The sequence below is a fragment of the Oncorhynchus masou genome, chromosome 24 (assembly GCF_036934945.1).
Source record: "Oncorhynchus masou masou isolate Uvic2021 chromosome 24, UVic_Omas_1.1, whole genome shotgun sequence".
NCBI classification, from domain to species: Eukaryota; Metazoa; Chordata; class Actinopteri; order Salmoniformes; family Salmonidae; genus Oncorhynchus; species Oncorhynchus masou.
Window position 1 is genome coordinate 45,396,167 of NC_088235.1, and position 27,384 is coordinate 45,423,550.

General features: G+C 41.3%; 1 protein-coding gene across 2 annotated transcripts in view; it reads left to right on the forward strand.

Moving 5' to 3' along the window:
* Positions 1-27,384, forward strand: part of LOC135512251 (zinc transporter 6-like) — an 82,664-nt gene that overhangs the window by 14,611 nt on the left and 40,669 nt on the right. Inside the window, exon 4 of one of the 2 annotated variants that reach the window (XM_064934073.1) lies at positions 1,414-1,498. In XM_064934073.1, the coding sequence (XP_064790145.1) occupies positions 1,414-1,498 (85 nt within the window). Of the gene's footprint in view, positions 1-1,413; positions 1,499-21,569; positions 21,730-27,384 lie in introns of those variants that run through there. The other variant, XM_064934074.1, reaches the window with a different exon arrangement.

Sequence of the window (27,384 nt, forward strand, 5' to 3'; positions counted from 1 at the left end):
TTACCTCTACCTACATATACATATTACCTCGACTAACCTGTCCCTGCACATTGACTCTGTACCGGTACCCTCCCGTATATAGCTTTGCTACTGTTATTTTATTATTGCTCTTTAATTATTTGTTATTTTTCTATTTTCTTAAATTGTTTTATTTGTATTTATTCACTTGTTTATTTAGTTAATACTTTCATAACACCTATTTTTTTTCTTGAAACTGCATTGTTGGTTAAGGGCTTGTAAGTAAGCATTTCACTAAGGTTTACCTACACCTGTTCGGCGTTTGTGAAAAATAAAACTTGATTTGATTTGTGGAGACTGCTCTCCCTAGAAGCCGTATGGAAGAGACTGGGTTAGATTCTATAGAACCAGAGAGACTGATCGGGGTAGAGTCAACGGAGTTCACTTCACATGCATGGAGAGGAGACTAAGTTTCCCAAAAAGAACATTCCTTTGGCGGAGAAAGTGGAGAGTGGTGTCTTTCGTCATAAGGGTGTGATTATTTAGGTTAGGCTCACTGTGGCTTGACACTGGGTGTCTGCTCCATCCATGCACTAGGCAGTGGGAGTCTTCCAGACGGATGCTGCTGTTGACCTGGCAGTAAAACTCTTCTCTCCTTCTGTGCTGCTGAGTAGCCCTATATTTGTCTGGATTATAGCTGATGATGAAGTACATGACGTAGGCATATTATCTACAGATGATATATCAGCGACAGTATTCTGTTACTCAGGGAGGCTGATGTTCCTGAAGGTGTTTGCGAGTGTCACTCCAATGTAAGATCTAACCTAGATATGTGATGTCTAAAGAACAACCCTCAGGAAAAAGATGTGCCGACATGTTTACTTGCAATATCTCCTTCACCCAGAGGGTGGCAGTGACATCTCGTTGTTTCCTGCTTTCCCAGAAAGTGTGTGTGTGTGTGTTGGGCAGCATGCTGTTGCTCTGTTTGCACACTGACACAGGCAAAGCGATCTACAGGGCCCTGAAGCTGCAACAGGCCCACACACACACTTCAGCTCCCATCTCTATCCCTGGCTCCAGCTGTCACAAGACGCCCTAGTCCTGTCATAACACGGTGCACTGCAGTAATTGTAGATTTCACAGCACTCCAAGGACAGCCACTGACTCCAACACAAAGTGACAGTCAAAGACGTGGTGGATAGCCTTGAGTTTGTACCGTCCTCACATTTTTGCTTTCCATTTTGTACGTGGTTTGTCTGCAACAAAGCATTCCCTGAATTGGCAAATTAACAATGCAATATTATTAGATTAGCCTAACTGACAGATAGGTTAGGCAATGCCATAACAAATCATCCACCTGCATTAGCTATTAATACACAACTCCAAGCAATCCTATAGATCTAAATGAATTCATTGGTTTAGAAAGCTCTGGTTAATGTTCTGTTTGTGTTTTAGTCATGGAGAATCCTGGTGTTCGGGATGCTGAATGTTCTTTGTACTGGCTGCCTGCTGATGTGGTGCAGCTCCACCAACAGTATGGGTGAGTACTCATCTACATGACACAGTGTTCCACACAGCCAGCCAGGCAGAGTTAGCCTAGAGGTTAGAGGGCCCACTGAGTAAACAAGGACATCTACAGCTTTGGATACTACGTAGTAGAGTACATCAGTGAGAACACTATGTACTGACATTGTTCTGATACTGTGCTCAGACATAATTCTGTTCTCCCTTAAGTTCTTCACCTAGGGCACTTGCAGTTCCCACCATTATAGTGATTATTCTCCAGCTTCCTAGATCCACTCAAGATGTCATGTATCCAGAGGGGGAGAGATCCCATATTATAGAGTCCTGCTGACCCATAGAAATAGTAATTAATCTACTATGTTCTGACCTCCCACCCCCATGCAGATTAGATCTCTGCTTGTGTCGCAGTGCTATTGTGATGGTGTGTTCTAAAGTGCGACCATTGTGTTCTAAAGTGCGACCATTTTGGCCGCATATGCTCCTAAATATTTTGCTGTGCGGCTATTAATTTGGAAGGACCAGTGTACCTAAAAAGAAAATCATCCAGATGTAATGATGCAGAAAACAGGATCCCTTAAATAGTTTAAGAGCAGCAATGAAGTAAGAGTAGCGAGGCTATACACAGTGGGTACCGGTACAATGTGCGGGGGCACAGGTTAGTCGTGGTAATTGAGGTAATATGTACATGTAGGTAGAGTTAAAGTGACTATGCATAGATGATAACCATAGAGTAGCAGCAGCGTAAAAGGGGGGGGGGGGGATAGTCTGGCTAGCCATTTCATTAACTGTTCAGGAATCTTGTGGCGAGGGGGTAGAAGCTGTTAAGAAGCCTTTTGGACCTAGACTTGGTGCTCCAGTACACTTGCCATGCGATAGCAGAGAGAACAGTCTATGACTAGGGTGGCTGGAGTATTTGACAATTGTTAGGGCCTTCCTTTGACATCGCCTGGTATAGAGGTCCTGGATGGCAGGAAGCTTGGCCCCAGTGATGTGCTGGGCTGTACGCACTACCTTCTGTAGTGCCTTGCGGTCGGAGGCTGTTGCCATACCAGGCAGTGATGCAACCAATCAGGTTGAGGATCTGAGGTTACATAATTTTTCATGTGTTGGGTTCATGAGCTGAATTAAAGATTCCAGCACAAAAAGATTATTTCTCTAAAATGTTAACCTCTAGCGTCGAGCAATCCCGTATCTGGGAGCGTAATCATAGCCTCAAGCTCATTAGCATAACGCAACGTTAACTATTTTTGAAAATCGCAAATGAAATAAATATATTGGCTCACATGCTTAGCCTTTTGTTAACAACACTGTCATCTCAGATTTTCAAAATATGCTTTTCAACCATAGCTACACAAGCATTTGTGTATGAGTATTGATAGCTAGCATAGCATTAAGCCTAGCATTCAGCAGGCACTATTTTCACAAATACAAGAAAAGCATTCAAATAAAATCATTTACCTTTGAAGAACTTCGGATGTTTACAATGAGGAGACTCTGTTAGATAGCAAAATATTATTTGTGTAGGAGAAATCGCTCCGTTTTGTTCATCACATTTGGCTAAGAAAAACCCCCGTAAATTCAGTCATTTCATCGCCAAACTTTTTTCCAAATTAACTCCATAATATCAACAGAAACATGCCTTTCTCTTCTGAACCAAATGGAAACGTGCATGCAGCTGGAGATTACGCAATAATTTTGACAGAGGACACCAGGCGGACACCTGGTAAATGTAGTCTCTTATGGTCAATCTTCCAATGATATGCCTACAAATACGTCACAATGCTGCAGACACCTTGGGGAAACGACAGAAAGTGTAGGCTCATTCCTTGCGCATTCACAGCCATTTAAGGAGACATTGGAATACAGCGCATTCAAAATCTGGGGCATTTCCTGTATGAAATTTCATCTTGGTTTCGCCTGTAGCATTCGTTCTGGGGCACTCACAGACAATATCTTTGCAGTTTTGGAAACGTCAGTGTTTTCTTTCCAAAGCTGTCAATTATATGCATAGTCGAGCATCTTTTCGTGACAAAATATCTTGTTTAAAACGGGAACGTTTTTTTATCCAAAAATTAAGAGCGCCCCCTATATCGAAGAAGTTAAGCACAAATGTGTTTACGTCCCTGTTGGTGAGCTTTTATCTTTTGCCAAGATAATCCATCCATATGATAAGTGTGGCATATCAAGAAGCTGATTAAACAGCATGATCATTACACAGGTACACCTTGTGCTGGGGACAAAAGGCCACTCTAAGGCCACTTCTCAGGGAAGCTCATCTGTGTGCTCGTCGTCCTCACCAGGGTCTTGACCTGACTGCTGTGCAACATCATAACCAACTTCAGTGGGCAAATGCTCACCTTCGATGGCTACTGGCACGCTTTAGAAGTGTGCTCTTCACAGATGAATCGCATTTTCAACTGTACCGTGCAGATGTGTGGGCTAGCGGTTTGATGATGTCAGCGTTGTGATCAGAGTGCTCCATGGTGGAGGTGGGGATATGGAATTGGCAGGCATAAGCTATGGACAAAGAACACAATTGCTTTTTTCTTTGGCAATTTGAATGCACAGAGATACCATGACGAAATCCTGAGGGCAATTATCGTGCCATTCATCCGCCGCCATCACCTCATGTTTCAGCATGATAATGCACGACCCCATGTCGCAAGGATCTGTACACAATTCCTGGAAGTTGAAAATGTTCTAGCTCTTCCATGCCCTGCATACTTACCAGACATGGTACCCGATGAGCATGTTAGCGATGCTCTGGATCGACGTGTATGACAGCGTGTTCCAGTTCCCGCCAATATCCAGCAACTTCGCACAACCATTGAAGAGGAGTGGGACAACATTCCACAGGCCACAATCAACAGCCTGATCAACTCTATGCGAATGAGATATGTTAAACTGCATGAGGCAAATGGTGGTCACACCAGATACTGACTGGTTTTCTGATCCACACCTAGGATTGTTGCGGTGACCATATTACCGCCACACCGGCCATCACAAGTCATGGAGGCAGTCAAATTCCACATGACATTTAGTCACGGTAATTAGGCGTCTCCAATCTCTGATGCTGCTGATGGTCATTAGTAGTCTACCAAACTTGCTAACTGCCTGGTACTCGGCACTCTATTGTCCCTCGAATCACTCTGACATCAATGCAAATGTAATAGAAAATCTAATCAAACAAACACTTCATGAGAGCTCATGTTGCGCAACATTTCTATAGGCTATCCAATTGCCGCTAATAGAAAGAGGATTCCATCGGGTTTCTATAGGCCTACCATATTAAGCACATTGATTATATTTACAACAGGAGTATAGCCTACCTTGCTGGCATGAAAACAAATCCCTGGGAAAATCCTCCTCAATTCACTATTTAAGTGCATAGATGACATGTATTTTTTTCAGGTGCATGATAATGGTTAATTCTAAACAAATGTCACACATATATTAATTAGTATATGTAAATACAATATTAAATTAAGAATAGTCTGATGGGTGCCAATTTTACTCTATCACTTGTGAATTACATATCACTTGTGAATGATGCCCAGCATAAAAACACTGCCTTTTTTTGGCAACTTGTTCAACTCATAGTTGCACACCTCATGTAGCCTAGCCCATAGGCCTATATGTTTTAATAAGGTTTGTGTAACTTCTTAAATTAAAGCACATTAATCCACTTTACAAGGGGTGTAGAGTCTAACTGGCATGTATAAGCAGCACGTGAGTTTCAAGTTTGGGGAAGATCATTTTCACTATTAAAAATGTACCTTTATAATAAAAGCATTACATGCATAATTGCATTTGCGGTCACTTTTGATAATGATGTTCTGTTGCGTCAGCCACATTGCATAAAAACGTTTTTTTGATGCTGACGATTGTAGTAATTTGGGATATATCGCATCCCACAACTTTCCCAGACTGTTTGGAATATTTATTTCTCACACAGAATAGAATAGGTTGAGTGAGAGAAGCTTCAGATTGCGCAGCACACTCAGGGAGAAGGGCACAACGCAGCACTCCGGGCCTCAAAAGGCATGGATTTGTTTAGGGTGCATTATTGCCACGAAGGGGATGCGGCTGTGAAGTTCAAGTAATTATCAAGTGCTGGTCAAATTGTGAATGACAGACTATTGGAGTGTGTACGGCCTGCGCAAAAAAACTAAGCAGAAATCATGCCTTTTCAAGCAACTTTTTTCAAATCATCATTAGTCTCACCATGTAGCCTTACAATGTATTAAAAATCTAAACATATAGCCCAACATTTGTAGAACAACTAAAGTCACATTAATAACTCTAAATTAAGCATGTAGGCGTACCTATTTCTTTGTAAATACCTCAACAAAGAATTGCTGCATGTATGGACTCCCTCAAATCGTTTTGAGAAAATATGTATTTTTTTATTCAGCTTTGTTCAATTGTATTCTTCATACTATAAAATAATGCAATGGAATTCTAAGCAAATCGTGTCTACTAAATGAGCTAGTGTAGCACACAGCCATTTGGCATTGCCACATCAGCACCTAACATAAGGACAACTCAGAGTATGCTATTCATTTTCTTCATATCATGTTTCTTTAGACCTGTCTAAAATAAATGATGGATTTATTGTGAAGGTGTAGGCTGTATTACATGGATTTGTTAGACTTTTTAAAATGGCTTGTAGGTTACAGTATATACGGAAGCCAGGAGATGCTAAATGTGTTTGTTTATTGATGGTCAATTACCGTGAGACAGACAGTTATATGCTTGACAATCACCGACCGACAAAATTTTGTGACCGCCACAGCCCTATCCCCACCCCTACCTTTAAAAAAAAATCTGTCACCAACATATGCATATTTGTAAGCCCAGTCATGTGAAATCCATAGATTAGGGCCTACTTCATTTATTTCAATTGACAGATTTTCCTTTTATGATCTGTAACTCAGTAAAATCTTTAAAATTGTTGCATTTTTATTTTTGTTCAGTGTAGCTTTCTTCCACATCTCAAGATGTTTTCCAGTCATTGCATAAAGATCCTGATGTGGCGCTCTGTGCGTTTGGTTTCTGGTTCATTAGATTCCCTTCCCCTCCTGTCCTCTCTTTCCATCCCTCCCACTTCATAGTAAACAATGCTACCATTACAGCAAAGCTACACTACCTCAGCTGCTGCTACAAAGGAGATGTACGGTTGTCATACTTGTGCTGTACTGCCTCTGGTGCCTTGGGTGGACTTTAATTATTCCAGGAGAGTGTAATAATCATGACCTGAGGGACGGTGTGATTACGAGAATCTCTAATTGCGTTTTATACGATAATGCACCAAGGCCATGCAGCAGGGAACCACAGAATGCGGTGTTTGCATAATCGGGCCATAATTTATCCTATCAGCGGCCATATATTCACAGGGAGAGGAAGAGCGAGGAAGGGCTGTTAGCCTGGTCTGAGAACTAGTCTGAAGTCCCCATCAGCAGCTCTGAGCTTCATCACTGTGACTGGTCTTAGCTGTGAATGTAGCTGCTTGGTTGTGAGACAGCGGCTTACTGAAGAGATCTTCTGTTGTAAACTTGAGCAGGATCTGTGCTTCCATTACAAATTCCTTGCAGATGGGCTAGAATCAATGTTCACTCCACAGAGTTTGATGCAAACCCGAGGGTGACGAGGCCCTCACTGATCTGTAAAGTTCAAGCTCAGGGTTTGTCGTTAAGCGAGATAATGATTAACTAAGATAAAATTATCTCATTGTTCCACTTTCCAATTCAGTGAGACACCCTCTCTGACTTTTAGGTATACTTAAAGTACATTTCATAAAGCGGTTGTTCACAACGTTACTTGGAAGAGAACACATAATTAACAGTGACATTGCAGGCTATTGCTTGGCTAACCATGTAGGTGAATAGAATACATCTAGGCCCTACAATAAACTAGTGCCCTCCCCAGCTGCCTCACATTACAGAAACAGGAGATAGGGCAGGAGCCTATGTGCTGTTCTGGCTCGGGTGAGGCGACTTACTTATTTAGGTCACATTTTTTGTATATTGAGTGTCTGGATGAATCGAAAACACCATAAATTGAAAAGGTGGCCTATCCCTTTAACCTCTTGAAACTCTGGGGGCGCAATTTCATTTTTGGATGAAAAATGTTCCCGTTTTAAACAAGATATTTTGTCACAAAAAGATGCTCGACTATGCATATAATTGATAGCTTTGGAAAGAAAACACTCTGAATTTTCCAGACCTGCAAAGATATTGTCTGTGGGTGCCCTAGAACGGGAGCTAGAGGCAAAACCAAGATGAAACGGCAACCAGGAAATGAGCAGGATTTTTGAGGTTCTGTTTTCCATTGTCTCCTTATATGGCTGTGAATGCGAGAGGAATGAGCCTGCCCTATCTATCGTTTCCCCAAGGTGTCTGCAGCATTGTGACATATTTGTAGGCATATCATTGGAAGATTGACCATAAGAGACTACATTTTCCAGGTGTCCGCCCGGTGTCCTCCGTCGAAATTGGTGCGTCATTTTCAGCTGCTGGTATTTTTCCATGGGATTCTGAGACGAAAGCAGGCTTCCACGAACGGCATATCAATGAAGAGATATGTGAAAAAACACCTTGAGGATTGATTCTAAACAACGTTTGCCATGTTTCGGTCGATATTATGGAGTTAATTCGGAAAAAGTTTGACGTTTTGGTGACTGAATTTTCGGTTCGTTTCGGTAGCCAAATGTGATGTACAAAACGGAGCGATTTCCACTACACAAAGATTCTTTCAGGAAAAACTGAACATTTGCTATGTAACTGAGAGTCTCCTCATTGAAAACATCCAAAGCTCTTCAAAGGTAAATGATTTTATTTATTTGGTTATCTGGTTTTTGTGAAAATGTTGCGTGCTAAATGCTACGCAAAATGCTAAGCTAGCTTTCAATACTCTTACACAAATGCTTGATTTGCTATGGTTCAAAAGCATATTTTGAAAATCTGAGATGACAGTGTTGTTAAGAAAAGGCTAAGCTTGAGAGCAGGCATATTATTTTCATTTCATTTGCGATTTTCAGAAATCGTTAACGTTGCGTTATGCTAATGAGCCTGAGGCTGTATTCACGATCCCGGATACGGGATGGGTAGTATCAAGAGGTTTTAAGATGCCATTACCAAGAAGTCTTGAAAATTCGAAAGGAAGACATTGCACTGCAATCAATTTTCAGTTTGTTTCTCATCTGAAAAAAGAGTGCTTGATCTCTTAGGAGGCTACTTTTGCTGATATATGTACATTATCCTCAGCAGCTAGCCTAATAGCTATGAAAAATAGTGGGAAGATATTAGCTTGTAATTTACTGAATTGTTGCCAATTCTGGAAGAATGATATTTGCTTTTTTCTGAGACTTTTATAAGGTAGCTACTGGAAATATTTGTGCATGTTTTGACCCGACGAAGATGTTCTGGATCAAAACGAGATTAAATGGGGAAAATATTTGCCATCAAACACTGTAGGCCTTTGTTCTTTTCATGTATGTACCATTAGCCCAGCACCTAAGTTTCTTGATGGATGTGCATATTACCACAACCATTTCTTCAGCTGAAAATTTTCCCATTCGATAGCAAAGTATTAGATTAGATTTTTCTTTGTCTGATTTTCACAGAAATCTGCTTAACATACAAGAAAATCCACTGTGATATGGTGAAAGACATGGCATAGGCCCGACATAGCATCAAACATACACGACAATAATGACCGCTTAAAGTCGAACTGACAGCATTTTAGCAACATGAAATCTTATTTTAATGTGTTCATATACACCCCCAGGAAGAATATGGCAGTCAAGCGAGCACTTAGATATGGTCATTTTCACGTTTTCATAAATTCTTAGAATGTTTGGGAATTACGTATACTAAGGCATTTTGTTTAAATTCTATGACAATATAGAGTGGTAAAGGGGCCGTGCATTTGCACAAATAATAGACACTGCAGGAAATAAAACCTAATAAAAACATCTGTCTTGTCCAGGACCGGAGTCTACGCAGACCAGTGCGCTATAGTCAATCAGAGCTACAGTAGGCCTTTATGCAAATATGCCTTTTGCCACACGGGCCTACCATCATTCACTTTGAACTGGACTGTGTGTTTACAGGCAGTTGCAACAGTGTGACTTTAAATCATAAGAACGCATTTGCAAACAGCCACAAAATAAACCTGAATGGATTTCTGCAAATACAGTTTGTCGTAGGTTTACATACACTTATGTTGGAATCATTAAAACTCGTTTTTTCAACCACCACCAATTTCTTGTTATCAATCTATAGGTCACCATTTAATACATTCACCATTTATTGTAGCACAATTCCAGTGGGTCAGAAGTTGACTGTGCCTTTAAACAGCTTGGAAAATTCCAGAGAATTATGTCATGGCTTTTGATACGCTAGTTGACATCATTTGAGTCAATTGGAGGTGTACCTGTGGATGTATTTCAAGGCCTACCTTCAAACTCAGTGCCTCTTTGCTTGACATCATGGGAAAATCAAAAGATATCAGCCAAGACCTCAGAAAATAAATTGTAGACCTCCACAGGTCTGGTTCATCCTTGGGAGCAATTTTCAAATGCCTGAAGGTACCACATTTATCTGTACAAACAATAGTTCACAAGTATAAACATCATGGGACCGCGCAGCTGTCATACCGCTCAGGAAGGAGACGCGTTCTGTCTCCTAGAGATGAACGTACATTGGTGCGAAAAGTGCAAAAAAAACTCTGTTACACCAGCTCTGTCAGGAGTAATGGGCCACAATTCACCCAACTTATTGTGGGAAGCTTGTGGAAGGCAACCTGAAACGTTTTACCCAATTTAAAGGCAATTCTACCAAATACTAATTGAGTGTATGTAAACTTCTGACCCACTGGGAATGTGATGAAAGAAATAAAAGCTGAAAGAAATAATTCTCTTCTGTTATTCTCTTCAAATAAAGTGGTGATCCTAACTGACCTAAGAAAGGGAATTTTTACTTGGATTAAATGTCAGGAATTGTGAAAAATTGAGCGTAAATGTATTTGTATAAGGTGTATGTAAACTTCCGACTTCAACAGTATGTAAGTACCACAGGAGTCCTCTTACATTTGGGAACATTACGTTCCTGTTGATCAAACAACCATGAAAAGGTAGGCTGTCTCTCCCTCAGTTATGCACATCACATCAACAATATCAACAACTAATGCTTGCCACAGCAAGATGAGCAAAAATCTAACAAAGGAACATTTAGATAACCCCTCAAACTTTTTGAGTTTGTTGAATGTCAAAATTGCACTGATAAACGATGGGGAATTGTAGCTTATTTGTCCTTCTGCAGCTTGCCTGCCAATGCATGCTTGTCCCAACCAAGCACACAAGCTATCTGGCTAATTTTGGTTAGCTAGCTACTTCCAGAAACAAATGAGAGAATACCTCACTGACCATTTTACTCACCCTGGCAGATCTGGTTAGGCTGTTTACATGTTATCTAGAGTGTTCATGACTAACTATTTATTTTTCTGCCTACGTTTACTGACAACGGTCAGATTGAGCTGGTTTTGCGCTTACGTCAATTCATTAGTTATTCTGTGCTCTGGAACACAGACGAGTGTGCTTTGAAATTGGGGTAGATAGCCAGAGTGAATTTGCAAATGAAAGAGATGCTAACTGGTTAACAGTTGTTCAACTTCTTGTTAGATACCCAAATTACTCCTGCATTTGTAGCTTTGAATAGCCACCGATAAGAAACAATATGAGGGGGGAAAAGTCACTTAATCACTCCTCCAATGACATGACGTTCTCCTAGCAGCTTGCTATCTAGCTAACGTTAGGCTCCGTGTTTTTAGCTTGCTACATAAATAGATAAGCTAACCACGTTATGACTGACTAGTGATCATTGCCCTTGGTAGTTTGATTGTATTGACATTCCAAGTCATTGAAAGTGAAACCGTACATCCCGAATGGAGGCAACAAACAATGTACCAGGCCAACTGTGATTTACAACCTGATAGTCCCAAAAATATTGCTATCCAGAAATATATTGGTGAATTATATTAATCATGCATTAAACTGCATCCCTCTTTTCTGCCAACAATGCCTTTGTGTATGTCATGGAATGTTGAGTCAAATATTTATTTTTGAGGCAGTTTTCAGCAGACTTGTTAACCTGGCTTTTGCCTGTACTGTGACACTGTTGTACCAAGCAGTAATGCACTCTGGATAGTGGAGAAGAACAAGTTCAGAAGTTCTGAGCCTACCCCGAAAGACCCAAGCCTGCAAAGAAAGTACATGTGTTGTTGCACCTTAGCACACAGTCCACATGGACTCTCCATCTCAGGTCATGGTCAACATGTACTCCCAGGTATTTATACGAGTCGACCTGCTGGATCTGTTCACTGTGAATTATGACCTGGTTCCGGTCAGCCACTGATGTGTGGTCAAAGATGACGACCTGTGTTTCTTTTTTTACATTCAGGACCAGAGAATTTGTGTCACACCAGGCTGTTTACACTGTCTAGGTACAGAGGGAGGTTGCTGTTGTCACCCATTAAGGCCAGCAGGACGGTGTCATCTGAGAACTTAGTTATGTGATGCTTGGTATTTTGACTTGTGCAATTGTTGGTGTTCAGAATGAAGAGGACGGGTGAGCTCACACAACCTTGCGGGCCCCCGCAGCTAGTGACCACAGGAGGGGGAGAGAGTGTTGTTTACCTTGACCAACTGAGTTCCGTCACTGAGAAATGAGTGATAGAAGTGAATGAGGTGTGGTTTAATGTCCAGTTCCTTTATTTTGGTTAGGAGAAGGTGTGGTTGTATGGTGTTAAAGGCAGGTGAATCTATAAAGAGTGCTCTGGTGTAGGTTTTTGGTTGGTCATGGTGTTTCTGGATCAGGTGTGAGGGTGGTCACTGCCTCCTCTGTACTGCACCCGTTTCTATAGGCAAACTGGTAGGTGTCCACATTCCTATCCACAGAGAGTTTTAGGTACCAAACCACTATTCTCTCTGGAGATTTGATGAGCACTGAGGTCAGGGCCACTGGTCAGTAGTCATTGTGCTCCATGGGGCATGGCTTTTTTGGGATGGGGATGATGTGGGATGTTTTCCAGGTCGATGCATGTGAGTCGAGTGATAACTGGAAGATGGATTGCCAGACTGGGCCAAGCTCCTCAGCGGTCTTGAGGAGGAATGGGCTCACGTTATCTGGCCCTGAGGCCTTCCTTGGGTTCAGCTGTTTAAAAACCTTTGTCACCTGCTCTGTGGTAATTATGATTTCCACAGTGTCAGAGGTAGGGACAGTCTGTAGGACTACAAAGTAGGCATTTGTGTGATGTTTGGATGTCGCCAAGCAGCGCACGGCAAGTATCCGATAATGGTACCTTAAAAGGTGGTGTTGGGACGTTTCCAGAGGAGAATCTAAATTGTATTTCCTTGATTCTTTGCATCCTCTGCTCACCTCTTCCTCAAAACGCATTTAGTGCGTGTCGTGTCGTGTGTGTGTGTGTGTGTGTGTGTGTGTGTGCGCGTGTGTGTGTGTGTGTGTGTGTGTAACTTATCCTAAAGTGGTGAGCTGTTCCGTAGCCTTTCAGAATAAAACATATGAGTCTACAGGATGCTGTTTGGTGTTGTCAGCTGGTCCAGATCATATTTTGCACCGGTAGACTAGATAAGGTTTCAAGCTGTTGAAAAATGCTTTAATTTGATATGCACATTCCTCTTTTGTCAACACTTCTTTTAGCTGGATCAATACTCGCTGGGGAAAGTGGGTTGTGTAGGTCATTACAGACAAACACAAACTGACTGCACAAAGTTGTTGTTTTCAAGGCCAATGATCCTCTAGGTTTATTCCCTTCTTATACTGTGTTTGTTTACTATGCCAATTATTATGCTAAATTGATACAGGGGATTATACTGCATGATTATAGAGGGTTACTTTTAAGCATTTTTAATGCTCCTTTGTGATTTCTGGAAATTCAGGACTTTTCTGTGTTGATGGTGTTATGGAACATGGACAGACACACACACACAGAGGTTAGTTGATCAGTGTGAGTGTGTTTTCTTGTTATAGGTTATGTTTGTTTTTGTGTTAGTTGGTGCATCTGATGTCTTTCTGCTCCTTTATATCAGACAGCATCCTGTCAGAAGCACTTGTCTCTGGGACTGTGTGTTCCCGCCGTACACCGTATTTCTACAGCTGGAGGAAGCCAAGCGAAAGGAGGTCAAGTGCCTGTTCTGCAGGCTTATAAACACCCCTCCTCCTCCCTTATCCTCCCCATCTCCATCCTTCCTCCTGCTCAGGGAGCGAGAGAGCTGAATGAAAGGGTTTACCCTGTCGGACAACCCCCCTAGTCTGAGCTGCTGGCCCAGTGTGGCTCTCGGGAGACTGGCATGGTGGCAAACTCTATGCAGATGCCCCCCAAAAAAGTATGTGGGTAAGAGAGTGTGACTGACAGTGATGGAAAAAGAGTATGTGTGTGTGTGGGACTTGAGACTGAGCTTGTCCTCACTAGGCTCTTGCAGCATGTGTGTGTAGAACTGTCCATGAGTTTGTTTGTTTGTTTGTCAGTGTGTGTTTGTTTGACAGTGTGTGTTCGTTTGTGTACATGTGCGGCTGTGTATAAGTGTGTGTGTTTTCGGTGAAGGGAGAGTTGGTTAGTCCCCAGGCCCCTCCTGTTCTTCCACGTTAGAGCACAGCTGGTGAAGCCATTGAGTCCCACAGGGCTATGAGTAAAGGGAACAGTCCTACATTCAGATTCACTGTCTGTTCCAAATGATTCTCAGCTTTGCCTATAATGAACTCACTTACTTTATTCCCCAAACGACCACATCAGGAAGATCACATCTGCTTTACTTAGAATCTGTCTAAGTAAAGCACGCCGTGATTTAAAGGTAATCGGTCCATGGGGTTAGCTTTTTTCATAGATATGTAGCTAATAGGCTAGAACTAGGTAATGTCGACACTACAGTCGTGGCCAAAAGTTTTGAGAATGACACAAATATTAATTTCCACAAAGTTTGCTGCTTCATTGTCTTTAGATATTTTTGACAGATGCTACTATGGAATACTGAAGTATAATTACAAGCATTTCATAAGTGTCAAAGGCTTTCATTGACAATTACATGAAGTTGATGCAAAGAGTCAATATTTGCAGTGTTGACCCTTCTTTTTCAAGACCTCTGCAATCCGCCCTGGCATGCTGTCAATTAACTTCTGGGCCACATCCTGACTGATGGCAGCCCATTCTTGCATTATCAATGCTTGGAGTTTGTCAGAATCTGTGGATTTTTGATTGTCCACCCGCCTCTTGAGGATTGACCACAAGTTCTCAATGGGATTAATGTTTTGTTCCCTGAGCCACTTAGTTATCACGTTTGCCTTAAGGCAATGCGCTCCATCATGCTGGAAGAGGATTGTTCGTCACCAAACTGTTCCTGGATGGTTGGGAGAAGTTGCTCTCGGGGATGTGTTGGTAGCATTCTTTATTCAAGGCTGTGTTCTTAGGCAAAATTGTGAGTGAGCCCACTCCCTTGGCTGAGAAGCAACCCCACACATGAATGGTCTCAGGATGCTTTACTGTTGGCATGACACAGGACTGATGTCAGTGCTCACCTTGTCTTCTCCGGACAAGCTTTTTTCCGGATGCCCCAAACAATCGGAAAGTGGATTCATCAGAGAAAATGACTTTACCTCAGTCCTCAGCAGTCCAATCCCTGTACCTTTTACAGAATATCAGTCTGTCCCTGATGTTTTTCCTGGAGAGAAGGGGCTTCTTTGCTGCCCTTCTTGACACCAGGCCATCCTCCAAAAGTCTTCGCCTCACTGTGTGTGCAGATGCACTCACACCTGCCTGCTGCCATTCCTGAGCAAGCGCTGTACTGGTGGTGCCACGATCCCGCAGCTGAATCAACTTTAGTAGAAGGTCCTGGCGCTTGCTGGACTTTCTTGGGCGCCCTGAAGGCTTCTTCACAACAATTGAAGTTCTTGATGATTCGATAAATGGATGATTTAGGTGCAATCTTACTGGCAGCAATATCCTTGCCTGTGAAGCCCTTTTTGTGCAAAGCAATGATGACGGCACGTGTTTCCTTGCAGGTAACTGTGGTTGACAAAGGATGAACAATGATTCCAAGCACCACCCTCCTTTTGAAGCTTCCAGGCTGTTGTTTGAACTCAATCAGCATGACAGAATGATCTCCAGCCTTGTCCTCGTCAACACTCACACCTGTGTTAACTTCTTGATACTACCCATCCCGTATCCGGGATCGTGATTACAGCCTCAGGCTCATTACCATAACGCAACGTTAACGATTTCTGAAAATCGCAAATGAAATGAAATAAATATGCCTGCTCTCAAGCTTAGTCTTTTCTTAACAACACTGTCATCTCAGATTTTCAAAATATGCTTTTGAACCATAGCAAATCAAGCATTTGTGTAAGAGTATTGCTAGCTAGCTTAGCATTTAGCGTAGCATTTAGCACGCAACATTTTCACAAAAACCAGAAAACCAAATAAATAAAATCATTTACCTTTGAAGAACTTCGGATGTTTTCAATGAGGAGACTCTGTTACATAGCAAATGTTCAGTTTTTCCTGAAAGAATCTTTGTGTAGGAGAAATCGCTCCGTTTTGTACATCACATTTGGCTACCGAAACGAACCGAAAATTCAGTCACCAAAACGTCAAACTTTTTCCAAATTAACTCCATAATATCGACCGAAACATTGCAAACGTTGTTTAGAATCAATCCTCAAGGTGTTTTTTCACATATCTCTTCATTGATATGCCGTTCGTGGAAGCCTGCTTTCGTCTCAGAATCCCATGGAAAAATACCAGCAGCTGAAAATGACGCAACAATTTCGACGGAGGACACCGGGCGGACACCTGGCAAATGTAGTCTCTTATGGTCAATCTTCCAATGATATGCCTACAAATACGTCACAATGCTGCAGACACCTTGGGGAAACGATAGATAGGGCAGGCTCATTCCTGTCGCATTCACAGCCATATAAGGAGACAATGGAAAACAGAGCCTCAAAAATCCTGCTCATTTCCTGGTTGCAGTTTCATCTTGGTTTTGCCTGTAGCTCCTGTTCTGGGACACTCACAGACAATATCTTTGCAGTTTTGGAAACCTCAGTGTTTTATTTCCAAAGCTATCAATTATATGCATAGTCGAGCATCTTTTTGTGACAAAATATTGCGCTTAAAACGGGCACGTCTTTTTATCCAAAAATGAAATAGCGCCCCCATAGATTTAACAGGTTAATGAGAGAATCACTGACATGATGTCAGCCTGTCCTTTTGTGGCAGGGCTGAAATGCAGTGGAAATGTTTTTTGGGGATTCAGGTCATTTGCATGGCAAAGGGGGAATTTGCAATTAATTGCAATTCATCTGATCACTATTCATAACATTCTGGAGTATATGCAAATTTCCATCATACAAACTGAGGCAGCAGACTGTGAAAATTAATATTTAGTCATTCTCAAAACTTTTGGCCATGACTGTATGTTCAGTAAAGCTAATGTATGTCCTCATCTGCCTCGTCTTATGTAATCTCTTTAGAGCTACCATCCGTCCGAATGAGCTAATCTAATAGCGGCGTCTGGTTTTGTTGCTGTTAAATAAAGAGGAGACTGTAGTAAGACACCTAAGACATTCCACAGGCACAGACTGAGATCGACCCTCACAACATAATCCTATCCAAGCCAAGTCTGGCCAGAGACAGTGTATTCAGCTCAGGGTTGGAGCAGGGAGCTCGCTCTCCTGTCTCCAGGGCAGGGGACGATATCACTACAAGCTGGTATGAAGCTCCTCAGGGGCCTGTCCTTGTACCCCTATTCATTTCTGACAGCCTACTTAAAGTGTAGAGTTCCAGTCTCCATCTGTAGCCTCCCGTTACACAAGCCTATTCCTTCTTGGAAAAAACTATGTGCTGCTCACCCATGTCTTCCTATTCACAGAGGGCTACATCCTACTCGCCTCATCCATCAGGATTCAGTGTAGCCTGTCACTCTGACAACAGTAGGGCCACCTTGTATAAGGGGGGGTTGGATGGGGTGCTCAATTACACTAAACTTTGGAATAGGTGAGAATTGATGGGCAGGTAGTTATTTTATATTCTTGATGACAACTAGAATTGTCTTTAGGCGCTGCGCTGTGAAACACCAACTGTCAAGAGTGAACAAGTGAGAAATCTTTACATAGAACTTGCAGCTTTTTAAAGTTGTGGTTGAATCCATAAAATACAATCTCATTAAATTCTGTGGTTACAACACTATACCTTGACCATTATCAGAACACTATCCTCCTAAATCGTGTACCCATCTTCACTTTGTTTCCACTGAATGGTAAATAAAAATGTTGATCTCAGAGGTCAGGTTTTCTTTTAAGCAGTTACTCCATTTATTTAGTGGTCTGGTGAAAGTTTCTTAGTGAGAGCTGGTAGTCACCGCTAGCTTCAGGTTTTGGTTACTGATGGTCAAGTTTGATGGGTCAACTCTATCTCATCAACAGTTGTGTTTTTATATATGTGTGTTTATATATATGTATATGTATATGTGTGTGTGTATGTATGTATATGTATGTATGTATATGTATGTATGTATATGTATGTATGTATGTATGTATGTATGTATGTATGTATGTATGTATGTATGTATGTATATATGTGTGTATATTTATATATGTATGTATGTATGTATGTATGTATGTATGTATGTATGTATGTATGTATGTATGTATGTATGTATGTATGTATGTATGTATGTATGTATGTATATTTATATATGTATGTATGTATGTATATATGTGTGTATATATATGTATATATGTGTGTGTATATATACATACATGCATGCATACATACATACATACATACATACATACATACATACATACATACATACATACATACATACATACATGTGTATGTGTGTGTGTGTGTGTGTGTGTGTGTGTGTGTGTGTGTGTGTATGTAAAAAATATACAGTGCCTTGCGAAAGTATTCGGCCCCCTTGAACTTTGCGACCTTTTGCCACATTTCAGGCTTCAAACAAAGATATAAAACTGTATTTTTTTGTGAAGAATCAACAACAAGTGGGACACAATCATGAAGTGGAACGACATTTATTGGATATTTCAAACTTTTTTAACAAATCAAAAACTCAAAAATTGTGCGTGCAAAATTATTCAGCCCCTTTACTTTCAGTGCAGCAAACTCTCTCCAGAAGTTCAGTGAGGATCTCTGAATGATCCAATGTTGACCTAAATGACTAATGATGATAAATACAATCCACCTGTGTGTAATCATGTCTCCGTATAAATGCACCTGCACTGTGATAGTCTCAGAGGTCCGTTAAAAGCGCAGAGAGCATCATGAAGAACAAGGAACACACCAGGCAGGTCCGAGATACTGTTGTGAAGAAGTTTAAAGCCGGATTTGGATACAAAAAGATTTCCCAAGCTTTAAACATCCCAAGGAGCACTGTGCAAGCGATAATATTGAAATGGAAGGAGTATCAGACCACTGCAAATCTACCAAGACCTGGCCGTCCCTCTAAACTTTCAGCTCATACAAGGAGAAGACTGATCAGAGATGCAGCCAAGAGGCCCATGATCACTCTGGATGAACTGCAGAGATCTACAGCTGAGGTGGGAGACTCTGTCCATAGGACAACAATCAAGAAGAAAGCCATTTCTTCAAGATATCCATAAAAAGTGTTGTTTAAAGTTTGCCACAAGCCACCTGGGAGACACACCAAACATGTGGAAGAATGTGCTCTGGTCAGATGAAACCAAAATTGAACTTTTTGGCAATAATGCAAAACGTTATGTTTGGCGTAAAAGCAACACAGCTCATCACCCTGAACACACCATCTCCACTGTCAAACATGGTGGTGGCAGCATCATGGTTTGGACCTGCTTTTCTTCAGCAGGGACAGGGAAGATGGTTCCAATTGATGGAAAGATGGATGGAGCCAAATACAGGACCATTCTGGCAGAAAACCTGATGGAGTCTGCAAAAGACCTGAGACTGGGACGGAGATTTGTCTTCCAACAAGACAATGATCCAAAACATAAAGCAAAATCTACAATGGAATGGTTTAAAAATAAACATATCCAGGTGTTAGAATGGCCAAGTCAAAGTCCAGACCTGAATCCAATCGAGAATCTGTGGAAAGAACTGAAAACTGCTGTTCACAAATGCTCTCCATCCAACCTCACTGAGCTCGAGTTGTTTTGCAAGGAGGAATAGGAAAAAATTTCAGTCTCTCCATGTGCAAAACTGAGACATACCCCAAGCGACTTACAGCTATAATCGCAGCAAAAGGTGGCGCTACAAAGTATTAACTTAAGGGGGCTGAATAATTTTGCACGCCCATTTTTCAGTTTTTGATTTGTTTAAAAAGTTAGAAACATCCAATAAATGTCGTTCCACTTCATGATTGTGTCCCACTTGTTGTTGATTCTTCAGTTTCTACAGTTCAGATTCTACAGTTTTATATCTTTGTTTGAAACCTGAAATGTGGCAGAAGGTCGCAAAGTTCAAGGGGGCCGAATACTTTCGCAAGGCACTGTATATACACTGGTCAAAAAAATAAAGGGAACACTTAAACAACACAATGTAACTCCAAGTCAATCACATTTCTGTGAAATCAAACTGTCCACTTAGGAAGCAGCACTGATTGACAATAAATTTCACATGCTGTTGTACAAATGGAATAGACAACAGGTGGAAATTATAGGCAATTAGCAAGACACCCCCAATAAAGGAGTGGTTCTGCAGGTGGTGACCACAGACCACTTCTCAGTTCCTATGCTTCCTGGCTGATGTTTTGGTCACTTTTGAATGCTGGCGGTGCTTTCACTCTACTGGTAGCATGAGACAGAGTCTACAACCCACACAAGTGGCTCAGGTAGTGCAGCTCATCCAGGATGGGACATCAATGCGAGCTGTGGCAAGAAGGTTTGCTGTGTCTGTCAGCGTAGCGTCCAGAGCTCCTGACGTTTCCACCCCCATGCTTCACAGTAGGTATGGTGTTCTTTAAATGCAACTCAGCATTCTTTGTCCAAACACAATGAGTTTTTACTAAAAAGTTATATTTTGGTTTCATCTGACCATATGACATTCTCCCAATCTTCTTCTGGATCATCCAAATGCTTTCTATCAAACTTCAGACGGGCCTGGACATGTACTGGCTTAAGCAGGGGGACACGTCTGGCACTGCAGGATTTGAGTCCCTGGCAGCGTAGTGTGTTACTGATGGTAGGCTTTGTTACTTTGGTCCCAGCTCTCTGCAGGTCATTCACTAGGTTCCCTTGTGTGGTTCTGGGATTTTTGCTCACCGTTCTTGTGATCATTTTGACCCCACGGGGTGAGATCTTGCGTGGAGCCCCAGATCGAGGGAGATTATCAGTGGTCTTGTATGTCTTCCATTTCCTAATAATTGCTCCCACAGTTGATTTCTTCAAACCAGGCTGCTAACCTATTGCAGATCCAGTCTTTCCAGCCTGGTGCAGGTCTACAATTTTGTTTCTGGTGTCCTTTGACAGCTCTTTGGTCTTGACCATAGTGGAGTTTGGAGTGTGACTGTTTGAGGTTGTGGACAGGTGTCTTTTATACTGATAACAAGTTCAAACAGGTGCCATTAATACAGGTAACGAGTGGAGGACAGAGGAGCCTCTTAAAGAAGAAGTTACATGTCTGTGAGAGCCAGAAATCTTGCTTGTTTGTAGGTGACCAAATACTTATTTTCCACCATAATTTGAAAATAAATTCATAAAAAATCCTACAATGTGATTTTCTGGATTTTTTTTTCTCATTTTGTCTGTCATAGTTGAAGTGTACGCACCTATGATGAAAATTACAGGCCTCTCTCATCTTCTTAAGTGGGAGAACTTGCACAATTGGTAGCTGACTAAATACTTTTTTTGCCCCACTGTACATAGGCTTTCTAGGGTAGACCAGGGCTTGTGACTTCATGCTCCAGATCGGATGGTGGGGGCCCTGGAATTCACGTCATGTCATGATTTTTTTTCTTATCACTTAAATTTTAAAAAAAGGGTGGTTTAAACATTTAATAAAAATCACTTTTGTCACATCTGTAGTGTGAGTGTATGTGTGCTCTCAGCTCTCAATGCTATGTAGCAGTTAGCCCTGAGTGTGTTTCCCTGGTCTCCCCTGTGGCTGTCAGCACAGGCCCAGATCAGCAGCAGCTTCCTTTGCACGGCTCCCATTTCCCCTGCCAGGTGTTTCTATGTAGTAAGTCAATAAAGCTTTTAGTTTACATATGGAGCAATTTATTGTTGTTTTAATGTGCCACGTCGACAGACACCCGAGATGCCCCGGTTGATGCGTGTTGCTCTGCGCAATGACAGTCCACACAGCTGCAGTTAGCAAATCTCTCCTATCTGAGATACTGTGTGTGTGGGGAGGGTGCTATGAGTGTATACTAGGGTTGAATATTTTCCAGGTATTTTACAAATGTTCCATCCCAAGAAAAATCACTTTTCTCATATATTAAATACATTTTATGAGCCCTACATTAAAGATATTTCATGAGCCCAAGCTCGAAAAGCCCAAATGATTGTGCCGTTATCCAAGAGAGCATATAGCTAGGGCTATATGTTCTCTCAGCTTTATCATGGTTTGAAAGACGTGCGTAAATCCAGTCCAGATAATACACTCAAAAAGATTAGCCTACTGGAGCTTTACCCAAGAGAGCATATAGCTAGCTACATCTATAGGCTTTGATGTTTTTCTGTCAGAAATGTAGCTAGCTATATGCTCTCTTGGGTAAATCTCCAGTAGGCTAATCTTTTTGAGCGTGAATTGTATTATCTGGACTGGATTTACGCACCTCTTTCAAACCATGATAAAGCTGAGAGAACATGCGATTCTGGTGCAGCACATGTGGCCTACAAAGTTACAAGTAGAGGTCAACCGATTTATGATTTTTCAACGCCGATACCGATTTATCGGCCGATTTTAAATAATTATATATATTATTATTATTTTTTTTTTCATAAAAAATAAAATAAACATTATTTAAAAAAATAATATTTAATTTATTTGTGACAATTAATGGCAATTACAACAATACTGAGTGAACACTTATTTTAACTTAATATAATACATCAATAAAATCAATTTAGCCTCAAATAAATAATGAAGCATGTTCAATTTGGTTTAAATAATGCAAAAACAAAGTGTTGGAGAAGAAAGTAAAAGTACAATATGTGCCATGTAAGAAAGCTAACGTTTAAGTTCCTTGCTCAGAACATGAGAAAGCTGGTGGTTCTTTTCAACATGAGTCTTCAATATTCCCAGGTAAGAAGTTTTAGGTTGTAGTTTATTATAGGAATTATAGGACTATTTCTCTATACCATTTGTATTTAATATACCTTTGACTATTGATGTTCTTATAGGCACTTTAGTATTGCCAGTGTAACAGTATAGCTTACGTCCCTCTCCTCGTCCCTACCTGGGCTCGAACCAGGGACACATTGACAACAGCCACTCTCGAAGCATCGTTACCCATCGCTCCACAAAAGCCGTGGCCCCTGCAGAGCAAGGGGAACAACTACTTCAAGGTCTCAGAGCGAGTGAAGTCGCCAATTGAAACGCTATTAGCGTGCACCCCGCTAACTAGCTAGCCATTTCACATCGGTTACACCAGCCTAATCTCGGTAATTGATTGGCTTGAAGTCATAAACAGTTCAATGCTTGAAGCACAGTGAAGAGCTGCCAGCAAATGCAGGAAAGTGCTGTTTGAATGAATGCTTCTGAGCCTGCTGGTGCCTACCACCGCTCAGTCCGACTGCTCTATCAAATATCAAATCATAGACTTAATTATAATATAAGAACACACAGAAATACGAGCCGTAGGTCATTAATATGGTCAAATCCGGAAACTATCATTTCGAAAAACAAAACGTTTATTCTTTCAGTGAAATACGGAATTGTTCCGTATTTTATCTAACGGGTGGCATCCATAAGTCTAAATATTGCTGTTACATTGTACAACCTTCAATGTTATGTCATAATTATGTACAATTCTGGCAAATTAATTACGGTCTTTGTTGGAAAGAAATGGTCTTCACACAGTTCGCAACGAGCCAGACGGCCCAAACTGCTGCATATACCCTGACTCTGCTTGCACGGAGCGAAAGAAGTGACACAATTTCTATAGTTAATAGTGATTAATGTTAGTAGGCAATATTAACTAAATATGCAGGTTTAAAAATATATACTTGTGTATTGAATTTAAAGAAAGGCATTGATGTTTATGGTTAGGTACACATTGGTGCAACGACAGTCCTTTTTCCACGAATGCGCTTGTTAAATCTTCACCCGTTTGGCGAAGTAGGCTGTGATTCAATGAGAAATTAACTGGCACAGCATCGATTATATGCAACGCAGGACAAGCTAGATAGACTAGTAATATCATCAACCATGTGTTGTTAACTAGTGATTATGTGAAGATAAGTTTAATGCTAGCTAGCAACTTACCTTGGCTTCTTGCTGCACTCACGTAACAGGTAGTCAGCCACAGTCTCCTCATGGAGTGCAATGTATTCGGCCGCAATCGATGTCCAAAAATGCAGATTACTGATTGTTAAATGAACCTGAAATCGGCCCTAATTAATCGGCCATTCCGATTAATCGGTCGACCTCTAGTTACAAGTGTAGGCTTGCAAATTTTATTTTAATTTGGAAATATAATTTGGCCTATTGTTATAATTAGTAGGCTGATGCAGATATGCCTTTCATAATATTTCCCCTGATGTTATTAGCCTACCTCCTCTTTCTCTCTCTATTGTTGCTTCATTGCTTTCTCTCTTTCAACAGTTAAGTGAAATACGTTTCATTGTCTTTATTTTCATAATTCTAATGACATGCTTGAATAATATAGGACTAGAATAAGATGCAGACGGCTTTCACTTCTCTTAATGGCCTTCCGAGTGGCGCATCGGGTCATTGTAAATAAGAATTTGACATGCCTACTAATACTAACTTGCCTAGTTAAATCAAATTTAAGATTGAATGGTTATTGGTCTGGATAAATAACTGCTATAGCCTACCGCCATCGTGCGTTCACTCTTCTTTCAATCTACCTGAGTTCTATTGGCTGCTGTATGTAACATTCAGCAAACAGGAGCTTGCTTCCCTCTTCGAATAGTCTATTGGTAAAAGAAATGCTACAAAAACAATGCCCAGCAAGCTATTCTAGTCTAGCTTTTTCTGCATGGGACTCCAAGAGCTAAGGAGTGTTTTTTGTTTTAGGAAGAGAGGCCATTGAATTTATTACCTGAAAGAGGTATATGGGATCTCTAGATTAATCCTGTTCAAGATATCTATTTTGGATGGAATTGATGCGGAGAGAGAGAGACTGCTCACTCATGCTCTGATTTAAAGCAATGATATTTGAGTGATAGGCTGTTTTAAAATGTAGGCCTACCTGTTGCAAGAGAAAAAGTTACCATGATGAGATGATAGGTTTACATCCATTGTAAACTGCACTCCAAACTGAGATGGGCTGTCTGTCCCCACCATGAGCATTGATGATTTGATCATGCAGAGAGAAGGCCATAGAGAAGACAGATTTAGTCATTGTATATCATTTAACAGTTCCATTTCACGTCATGCTGTTGATATAAAAAATGTTTTATAATTGACCGGTTTCTCTGAGTTATTTATCCCGGGAAAAGGGACTAGTTTTGGGTGGTTGATATCAGAAACTGTGTTCCCGCCATTCAACCCTAGTGTATACCTGTGTGAAATTGTCTATACGCCAAGGCAGATAGGACCCAACTTGGCCTCGCCCAGGGAAAGGTGAGACACAACAATGGTCCAAAGGCCCCTTTTAACGTTTGCTTATCCTCCGATAACCAGGCAGCACTTAATGCCGTTAATGGATTTTGTTCCCTGGGGTGGGTGTGACTGATGGGCTGGGGCTAGGGGGTGAGGATGGGGCTGGGGCTGGGATTGAGCTGTGGCTGGGATGGCAGAAAGGCATGGGGCACGGTCAGCTGATCAGACTTGTTTGGACTTCTGCTCTGCAGACATCATTAAATATGCAGCTCCCGGGTCATATTCCTCCACTCTGCTCCTTTTTATCTCCCATTGATCAGGTCTACAAACATACACAAATGACCTTTTAATCTGGACACGTTATGCTTCACATATTGGGTTCAGCTCCGGAGGGAGCCGAAGTTATGACTAATGTACTTGTGCTGCATGATACCAGACAAGTGTTTTGAGTGCCAGTGTTTGTATCCATGGTATTTGGAGGGAAGTCTATTTTAAAACAAAAGAGGGCAGAGACAGTCAGGTGGGTAAGTGTATAAACTGCTTAGCGTTAAACTCATTCAGACAATTGGGTAGGATATGTGTCCTAACGGATGCAATGTGTCGTGAATTGAACACTGTGTGATGGATGTAAAGTATATTGTAAAGGCGCTGAGCTGATATGGCCGGAAGAAAATCTCACCCTCTATTGTTTTATTAAACATGGTCCGTCTTCTAATCATTGAGTGAGTAGACCATGGCTTGCACCAGGGCTCATCCAATTGGATAATTTATTTACCAATAGGCAAGTCTAGCCTATGTCCTCCCTGATGTTCTAGTACATTCACATGATTAAAACCTAATGTTAATGCCTGTACCACAGTGGATTTTATAGGATTGGACCACAGTTGAAAAGCCATATTGGATGATACCCTATTTGAGGTGATCTCATGTACCTGTGACACAGTCACTGTGGCAGTGTGGCCTGGACAGAACAAGCAGAGCTCAGTCAGTCCGATAGATCCACTGGGTGAACGGATAATGGATTACGTCAACTCAATTTAGTCAACATGGTAGAGCAGTGTGAAAACAAAATGTTCCTCTCCATGCAAAGCTTTGCTAATCTCTCCATCATATTCGGCTTACATAAAGCCGGGTTTGGAGGCCGGCAGATATCACTCTGCCTCCACCTCTGACTCCTCCTCGCCATCCAGCCTACTGCTTCTCTACTCTACAGCGCCCCCTAGGACCAGAGAGTTTACTCCATGTGTTTTTTTAAAGTATAGATACATTGAGGAGCAGTAGATGGCTGGAGACTGGTTAAGGCCTGTTCACTGAGTATTCACAGTTACTGACTTTGTTTATGTGCATGCGTGGGAGTTGGCATTTTAACTTAGACACCACAGCTACACTGTCATCTCTACTGGATAGGAATAACACAGTTTTTGTCAACCAAAGGATATTAATGTTTGTGTGTCCGTGAAATGGCTGGTACACTAAAGGTGTTACGACCGACGTATCATTATAGAACATTTGTCTTGTTGATTGACAGTATATTCAATTGTGGTTTATCTCACCAAACTAGGCTATATTCTTTCAACTGGTGTATTGCAGCTTCCAGCTTCACACTTAACCTGTAGTGACACCCCATCCCGTGAACGGGACTGTTGTCATCATCTGACACTAATTAGCATAACGCAACGGACATAAATCTTCCTAGAAAATCTTCCTATTCATGAAAATCACAAGTGAAATATATTGGAACACAGCTTAGCCTTTTGTTAATCACCCTGTCATCTCAGATTTTCAAAATATGCTTTACAGCCAACGCGAGACAAGCATTTGTGTAAGTTTATCATAGCCTAGCATAGCATTATGCCTTGCTAGCAGCAGGCAACCTTGTCACGGAAATCAGAATAGCAATCAAATTAAATTGTTTACCTTTGATGAACTTCAGATGTTTTCACTCACGAGACTCCCAGGTAGACAGCCAAAGTTCATTTTTTTCCCAAAAGATTATTTTTGTAGGCGAAATAGCTCCGTTTGTTCTTCACATTTGGCTGAGAAATCGCCCGGAAATTGCGTTCACCACAACGCCGAAAAATATTCAAAATTAGCTCCATAATA